Source organism: Cupressus sempervirens, chromosome 7 (assembly GCF_028749045.1).
Source record: "Cupressus sempervirens isolate cs-2001-9-10 chromosome 7, ASM2874904v1, whole genome shotgun sequence".
Lineage (NCBI taxonomy): Eukaryota > Viridiplantae > Streptophyta > Pinopsida > Cupressales > Cupressaceae > Cupressus > Cupressus sempervirens.
This window is the reverse complement of record NC_143124.1, coordinates 564,057,206-564,066,504: the sequence shown is the minus strand read 5'-3', so window position 1 is coordinate 564,066,504 and position 9,299 is coordinate 564,057,206. Positions and strand designations below refer to the sequence as shown.

The 9,299-nt window shown below is 35.3% G+C and overlaps 1 protein-coding gene across 1 annotated transcript; it reads left to right on the top strand.

The window, feature by feature from the left end:
- The first annotated feature begins 5,954 nt into the window (after window positions 1-5,954).
- Window positions 5,955-7,839, top strand: LOC149548008 (cytochrome P450 750A1-like). Its single transcript, XM_089794825.1, has 2 exons — window positions 5,955-6,884; window positions 7,002-7,839. Exons 1-2 carry the CDS (start codon window positions 5,955-5,957, stop codon window positions 7,620-7,622), a joined length of 1,551 nt encoding a protein of 516 aa, XP_089650951.1. The 3' UTR covers window positions 7,623-7,839.
- Window positions 7,840-9,299: the final 1,460 nt, after the last annotated feature.

Genomic DNA, 9,299 nt, shown 5'->3' with positions numbered 1-9,299 from the left:
ATTTCTTCACATTTCATTAGTTTACTTCATTTTCAAATTCTAAGTAATAATACTAGTGTGTGTGTGTGTGTGTGTGTGTGTGTGTGTGTGTGTGTGTGTGTGTGTGTGTGTGTGTGTGTGTGTGTGTGTGTGTGTGTGTGTGTGTGTGTGTGTGTGTATTCCTTGTGATGAATATAATTCAAAATAGGAAGATGGTAACCAAGTAGTAAAATAATCTTCTAATGTAAAATAATTCATCGTGTATAAAAGAAACTAAAGCATATAGAGTATGAAGTAAGGATCTTTCATACCGATTATGAGAAGAGACAATCATTGGTTTTCACTTTTCTCAAAAAAAATCCAAAAGTTAGATAGTTTTTCTAATCCCTTGAACCCTTTCTTTCCACTTGATCACCATTGCATTCCAATCTTGTAGCTTTTGCAATCAGTTCTAACGTCACTTGTGATTTGACACATCCTATCGAAACCTTCCCATATTGTCTAGAGGTAACAAGTTTTAATGAAAGAGTGCTATTGAATCCCTTCATAGTGTGAATGTAGTTATCCAATACTACCTTCATAAAATTTTCCCATAGTTTCCCCTTTTATATCAATCGCCTATAGTCCCTAGGTTCAACCTCTTTTAATGACCCCCATTACCCTTACATCTTTGAAACATAGCTGAGAAATGCAATGCAAATTTGATCAATAGAAACCTTCATAATGAAATACAAAACCCTTGTATTTTACCATTCTATACTCGAAGAGAAGCTTCATAGAGGCTGAGCTATGAGAAACATTGAAATTTTTATTTTTAATAAATAACATTAATCATTGATTTGATATTTGGACACTTCTTGTTTATTGCATTGATCCGAAAATAACATTTAGCTTCATTTGAAGTAATAAAATGCATTTGGTTTATCTCGTCATCCCACTTAATCTAAAAATAGTGTACAAAAGACAATAAATAGCTATATTAGTACAACCAAATTAAAGTTATTGAACTTTATGTGAGAATAACACTTACTTAGATAATCCTTCCTTCTAATCGTTATTTCCAAGTCATCACTCTTTCTAACTTTATCCCTGAAATTAACCAAATATGAGATCTTGAAAAATAATGATTGCAACATAGTAATGCAAATTCTCCTGATGTATCACCTTTTAGAAAGAGAATCTCCTTCGATTATTCGCAATGATTGCTTCCTCCATCTGAGTAATTTTGTTATGATATGTCTCCCTTTGAAGATCAAGATTTTGATTTTACCTTCTACAATCAATAAGACAAGCATACCAAAGAAACATAAATGCAACTCCCCTCACGATCTTCTTGTCCTTTGACATACACTTAAAATTTTCTCCTTTCATTAGCTAGAATTTCTTTTTCCTTTATGACTCCTTACGAAATTGACATTGGTGGACTCCTAAAACCCCAATCCTCAATTCACAATGAAATCCATAGTTGGTTTTTCTTCTCCTAGGATATGACATATAAATTAGTATTGGAAAAAGATAGCAACATTATTTTACAATCCTCCAAAAGTCTAGCAATGTACAAGGGCAACTAGCATTATTATGAAGGTTGTCAATTATTATATACAGTCTCCTTCTAGGATTATCTTTTCAAACCTCATCTCTTTAAGACATCTTATGCTTTAACACACAACCATTTCTTCAATATAGTAAAAATTATTCCCTCCTAGACTTTTACCAAACCCTCCTATCAAAATACATTTCCAATTCGTAATGATTCCCCCAACATTAGAGATACCCAAGTTTTCACATGTTTATTTCCAATTGAGTCTTACTTAAAATTTATATTCACAAAAGGAATGCATAGTATCATCTGAAATATAGTTTGTAATTGTAATTGATTCTACACGTGTTGTGTTTACACTTGTACATTTTTCATTCTACTTCTATGATTTCATACATTTGTTTTCTTATAAATCTTTCATATACTTGTTAAATTTATTTAATATTTATAATTTGATAATACAAATATATATTGTTGACTTATTTGAAACCATTCTCTTTACATGCATTTTTTTCTTTAACTTAATATTTTCTATACACGTGTTGTTGAATTAGACTTCAATTTTTTCTACAATTAGTATGGATGTAAATATCAATAATTCATATCAGTGGTACCACTACTTAATTTTTTTAATTCAAATTAGATCATAAATCAACCTTAAAGTCCTTTTAGAATGATAGATCATAAATCAACCTTAAAGTCCTTTCAGAATGATAGATCATAAATCAACTTTAAAGTCCTTTCATAATGATATTCTATTTTATGGCATGTTGTGTAACATCAAAGACAATATACAATCGAACAATTATTTTCAACACTTCTTGTCCTTTGCTATACACTTAAAATTTTCTCCTTTCATTAGCTAGAATTTCTTTTTCCTTTAGGACTCCTTACAAAATTTACATTGGTGGACTCCCAAAACGCCAATCCTTGATTCACAATGAAATCCATAGTTGGTTTTTATTCCCTTAGGGTATTATATATTTTAGTATTGGAAAAAGATAGCAACATCCTTTCGCAATCCTCTAAAGTCTACCAATGTACCAAGGGCAACTAGCATTATTTTGAAGGTTGCCAATTATCATATAGAGTCTCCTTCTAGGATTATCTTTACAAACCTCGTCTCTTTAAGACATCTTATGCCATAACACACAACCATTGCTTCAGTATAGGAAATAATATTCCCTCCCAAAATTTTACCAAACCCTCCTATCAAAATATACCTTTCCAAATTGGCGCCCTATCACTTTACTTAATGTTTCCTATAAAATTCTTGCGAAAGTTTTGGCTTCTCAGTTAGAGACTATTCTCCCCAAGTTTATCTGCTCCACTTAGACTAGATTCATTAAAGGTAGATTCATCCTTGAGAATCTCCTTACTAGCTGGGAAGCCATGGAATGGGCCAATACTTCACATCAGGAGGCTTCTATGCTTCTTCTCGACTTCGAGAAGGCCTATGACAAAGTTGAATGGGACTTTATCTTGATGATGTTAAAAGCTTTTGGATTACCTGATATTTTTTGTAAATATATTCAAATTCTTCTAAAAGATGCTTCTGCCATGATTGATGTTAATGGTATCCTATCCAATCCTATTTTTTTGTCTCGGTCCATTTGGCAGGGGTGCCCACTTGCCCCTGCTCTATTTGTTATTGCTTTTGATGCTCTTTATTATATCCTCAAAGATGACACCATTTCCCCTAAGGTGCATGGTATCACTCTTCCTAATGACTCTGAGCTTCTTAATATTCAATTTGCTGATGACACCTCTCTATTCTTGGAGCTCAGCCTGGATAACTTCATTTGCCTTCGCAATAAACTTGATATGTTTGGTAAAGCTTATGGAGCTCGTATCTCTAGCTCTAAATCCATTTTGTTAGGATGGAATGATCTTCCTCCAGACTGGCTTTCTTAATTTGGTTATTCTTGGGGAGGACCTAACAAGATTGTTAGGTATCTTGGTATCCCCTTTTCTATGAGCCCTTCCCTTAAGGATATGTGGTTATGGATAAAAGGAAAAATCTTCAGAATACTTAATAAATGGAATCATAGGCTCCTCTCCCTTGCTGGGAGAGTTCAGGTTTGCTAGAAGATTCTTTCCTCCTATAGCATCTACTACTCTTCTAGTTGGATGTTTAGTAACTATTAGATTTTGGAAATTCAGAAGGCCATCAGACATTTTCTTTGGTCGGATGGCAAAGGTATTAAGAAAGCCCATTCTGTTAAGTGGGCTTGGTGCCATCTGGAGAAAGGTCTTGGTGGGATTGGTTTGAAAGATCTCAAACTTCAGGGAATGGCTCTTGCCTCTAAATGGATCCTTCAATCCCTTGTTGGTAATGAGCCCTGGAAAGTGCTTGTCAGAAGTAACATTCAAAATGGTGTACCTAAACCTACTAAATCGTGGAAACATCTGCCCCTCAGTGATCTGATTTTTGGCAAATTCCACATTTCTGTGCAGGGATCCTGGGTTTTCCATTCCATTTGGAAAGCATGGGAGAACATTCGCCACCATATTGATAACTCGGCCTTTGACTATCACTATACTCTTTATGGTGAGCGATCATTATGGTGGAATCTTCTCCATCAGGGAAAACCTCTTGCTTTGACCAAAGGCTGTTCGGCTAGATTTTGGACCAACAAAGGTGTTAAATATATCATGGACATCCTTGAGCACAATCAGCTCATCAGCTGGGATGTCCTTGCTAATCAATATAATCTTCCTGCTTCTCATAAGCGTACTTACAATCTTATCAAAATTGCTTGTTCTCAGCTTAATCTTCCCCATAATACTGATGTGGATTCTCACCGATTTCTCTCCTTTAGATGGCAAGATGGTACTCTCCTCACTTCTGTCAAAGCTAAACATATTTACAGATTTCTTAATCATGATAGCTCTATTTCCCACCATCTTAATGGCATTTGGTACTACTCCTTTACCTCCTCAGACTAGCATAAAATTTTTGATAAACTCTGGAAAGCTCCTATTCAGCCTAAAATTCAATGTTTTAAGTGGCAGCTCCTGCTGGACAGACTCCCCATAAGAAACCAGCATGCTAATCTTGATATTTGTTCTATCTGCAGAGTTCCTGAGACTATGAGACATATATTTTTTGATTGCTCTTTTGCTAGAGAAATCTGGCTCATGTTTGGTATATGCGTCACTCATTATGTTTACACTTTGGATATTATTTCTGGTTTTATTGAGGGCCTTAGAAAAGATGCTAATTTGTTCTGGCAGATTCTCTCATCGCTCATCCTTTGGCATATATGGAAATTTAGAAATGATGCTAAGTTCCAAGGTATTACCAGATCTCTTACTGGATTTCATAGAAATCTCATACATTTTAAAATTGCTTCACAGGTTTGCTGTGTGTTGAATATGGAAAAAAGGAAGTTGCTTAGATTTCTAAGGGATGGTCGGGCTACCATGTTTATCTACAAGATGCAGAATGGTTACGAGCTGGCCAGTATAATAGACAATCAGGTGGCGTTTGATGAAGCCCTTGCCAAACTCATGCAAGAGATCAAGAACAGCAAGAACCCCTCTGTGGATAATCTCCATGTCTTTCACCAGCTGCTGAATCAGAAAAAAGCCATATGGATGGAGGGATCCCTCGGTTGGACATCCTGGATCAATAAGTTTGAAGATGCTATCCCGTAGCTTTCCATTTGCTATGACTCTGGCTCACCTTTCTCCTTGTATTACTCTGATGTATTTGTATTTCGGATAGCAGTCCCTCCTGATGGACTGTTTCTTTTGCTGTTTTTTCGATTAGTTGGTTGAGGCTCTGCCTCCCTCCTTTTTGATGTACCTTTTTGATCCCACGATTTATAATTAAAAAAAAAAACCTAACGACTCCCCCAACATTAGAAATATCCAAGTTTCCACATGTTTATTTCCTATTGAAGCTCTCGAACTTGGTCCCTCATGCCCTAGTATTGAACTTAATGGCCTTTTACATCTCACTCAGAGTTACCAAACTATGCTTGTACTCTGATCATTCTATTTAATATCCTTTATTTTAAATTATCTAGTCGACAGGTGTGCTATCGAATATAGTCAAGGTGAAGCTCATCTTGAAATTTTATCTTCTAAGGTCCCACCGAAAAATAGTGACAATTGTATGAAGACGAAGAAAAGAGATCCCCGGCAGGCATTACGCGTTGGAAAGCATTTGGCCGCTTTGTTTGTCTTCGTTTTTCTCAATGTACACCTCACAAGTCATATATGTTTGCCCGCTTTCTTTGTCATTTTTTCTGTGGAATGATCATAGGACGGCATATTCTCTGATGCCGTGTTTTGTCATTTTTCCCACCGTAAACAAAGATAAATGGGTGGGTGCTGTCTCAACTACAAAGAGGAAAAGAAACTTCAACAAGGAGATTATACAGTGAAAGAACTCCTGATGAGTCTTTCAATTCTAGCATTGATTGAAATGGCCTCTTTTTCATTCGGAATTGAAATCTCGATATTAATACTAGTTTTCCTTTGGTGGGTGGTACTCAAGAGAGGAAAGGAGAAGAGATTATCATTACCATTGCCGCCTGGTCCATCGCCATGGCCACTGATAGGAAATCTCCACCAGCTGGGAAAATATCCCCACCGTTCTCTTGAAAAGCTCTCAAAGAAATATGGGCCGTTGATGTTCATGAGGCTCGGCTATGTTCCCGCCCTCGTTGTCTCCTCTTCACAGATGGCGAAGGAAATTTTGACAACGCACGATTTGGTGTTCGGAAACAGACCATTGACGGCGGCTGCCAGATACGTAGCATACGGGGAGATTGATCCTGGCATGGATCCGTACGGTCCGTACTGGCGGCACATGCGTAAAATCAGTGCGATGCAATTGCTGAGTGTGAAGAGAGTGGATTCTTTTGCCTGCGTGCGAGAGGAAGAGGCGGCTGCAGGCGTGCGTTCTATCTGGGATAAGAGTTTGCATGGGAAAGTCCCCGTTAACGTCACAGCCGTCATTTCCTCCATCATCTCTGGTATCATGTGGGGGATTTTGGCGGGCGCTAACTCTGGTGGGTATTCTGATTTAGTTGGGGGTGAGAATGAGCTTACGGCGATGATCAATGAGGTCACTAGCATGGTTGGGGCTTTCAATGTTGGTGACTTTATTCCAGGTGGAGAGTGGATTGACAAGGTAAGAGGTATGAAGGAACGAATGACAAGGGCTCATGACTTCTTTGATCGAGTGATGGAGAAGATTATAGAGAAACATGTGGAGCGAAATGGGAGATTGGATGGAGAAAACGAGCATGTCAAGGACTTGGTTGATGTGCTCTTAGATATTGAGAAGGAAGGGGTGGAGGGTGAGAATGGCATCAAGCTCACCCAAGAGCACATCAAGGCAACTATTTTTGTATGTTCTCCCCCCTCTCTCGTGCTTCAAACCTTCTGTGTTTTATTTCAATTTAATTCAAACCTTGTTTGTGCTTTAATTCAATTCCAAGTTCTCAGACTTTGTAATTTCCTGCAGGACATGTTTTTGGGTGGAACTGAGACAACAAACATTACATTAGAATGGGCAATGAGTGAACTATTGAGGAATCCCAAGATAGCTAAGAAGTTGCAAAAAGAAATTGAGTCTATAGTAGGAAAACATCGCATGGTAAAGGAGTCAGATTTGGTAAACATGGAGTATCTTCATTGTGTTGTAAAGGAGACATTTCGATTATATCCTGCAGGGCCCATCATGTTGCCACATGAGTCTAGAGAAGCTTGTACTATTGGTGGATACTACATACCTAACAAAACAAGGCTTGTTATTAATGTATGGGCAATAGGAAGAGATCAAACTATATGGGAAGATGCCTTGGTATTCAATCCTGAAAGATTTATGAGTAAAAATCAAAATGGAGATGTTCGAGATTTCAACATGCTTCCATTTGGGGCTGGAAGGAGAGGTTGTCCTGGAGCTCTACTCGCCACTCGAAACATTGAGCTTGTTTTGGCTCAACTCATGCACAACTTTGACTGGAAACTTGAAGGCGATCAAGATCCATCACTTTTGGATATGAGTGAAACATTTAGAACTAGCATCCCTCGAAAATTGAGTCTTTTTGCAATTCCCACCTTCAAATTAGAATTGAATCTCTAATATGCAATGTCTAGCTCACTCTATCCTACCTCTTCTTACTATCCCATGTCATGCATATAATACAATACATCAAGAGCATAGAATGAAAACAAAGATGAAGGTTCATTCTTCCTTATTATGGTGAGTAACATTATTCTTATAGCTTATAGATGATATTCAATCTCATAAAAATATTTTATTATCAATCTACTATTCTTGAGTAATATAATATTTATTATAGTATGTTACCTTTAAGAGGATATACTTTCACAAATGTTCTATGATAATCTTCTTTTACTTATACAAAATTAGTGTAGAAAATTAATTAAAATTTTGATGACATGATTTTAGTTGCATGTAATGTAAATCTAATCATAAAACTTTAAATAGAAATAAATGTATCTAAGTTGTTTACATCAAGATACAAATAATTCTTCCAATAATATAAAGAATTTCTTACAAATTAGTTGTTATTATGATAAATATAATCCATATAGTGTTCTATGCATCACCATTTTACAACTTTTACATTCACATTCAATTAATTTCAATTTGTCCTTTTTAAGATCATTTATTAAGTTTGTGAAATTTTGTGTGAGGGCCTAATATTACTTTTCACAAGCTAGATCCATTAGAATTGTAATTCAAAAAAAGATAAAATAAAATTAAGTGACTTTTAGACACATCGAACATATTTCAAAATCTATAGTTCAAAGAACTTTTAAATATGGACTCAACTTTTTTACATTTCCCATAGACAATTTTTTCTTATATATGTTTTGGGCAATTCACCAAATAGAAGAGGAGGTTCCAACATGAGGCAAAATTCATAGTCAAAACATTTTATCAAAAATCAACAAAAATATAGTCTATTTGACTGATTGTATTGATAATTTTATTCATAGTAAAAATCATATGGTTAATATTAGAAAATAATTAAGATTTAAATTTATTAATTAATCATATATATTACAAGAACAATAAAAAATGATTTAAGAAAAATATTACAACATTTTTCATGTACTTGTCAAATATGTTTAATATTTAAAATATGTTAATATATATTTCTTGATTAATTTTTAACTATTTTTTGTTTCAAATGGACTATAAATATTATAAAACTGTTGTCACCTAAATTTGCACCCTATCAAATTATTTGATAATTTAGGCCAACATTGGGACAGCCAAAGGCTATGGGTAACCTATCAATGGCTGAACCTCCAAATTCTAGGCCGGCTCCTTTATGGGAAATCACCTGATTGATTCTTCTAACACTACTTTCTTGCTGAGAAAAGGAGTAAGGAAGATTGCAAAAAATAGAACTAAACTATTTCCTAAAAGGTGATGCACCAAAGATGTTTAAAGAAAAAGTTTCAACAAATAACAACCATTTCACCATCAATATACAGGAAAGCACTAGTAAGCACTCAGGCTTTATATTGGCCTGCAATAGTGTTTCCCATTAAGGTTTTGATTCTCACCCATTAAGAAAAAAGAGAAATTTTTTACTTAATAAGATGAAAATAAAATAAACACAAAAGGTGACCTGCAGACAAAAACACACTCCAGTGATAAGGTAAAAATTAAGACAAATTAACAAGGAACCCTTAGATGCATAGACTAATTTATCAAATCAGAAAATTATAGAGTATCACAGAGAAAGATTGAGGCTTGAAAATTTTTCCCAAAAAATGAACC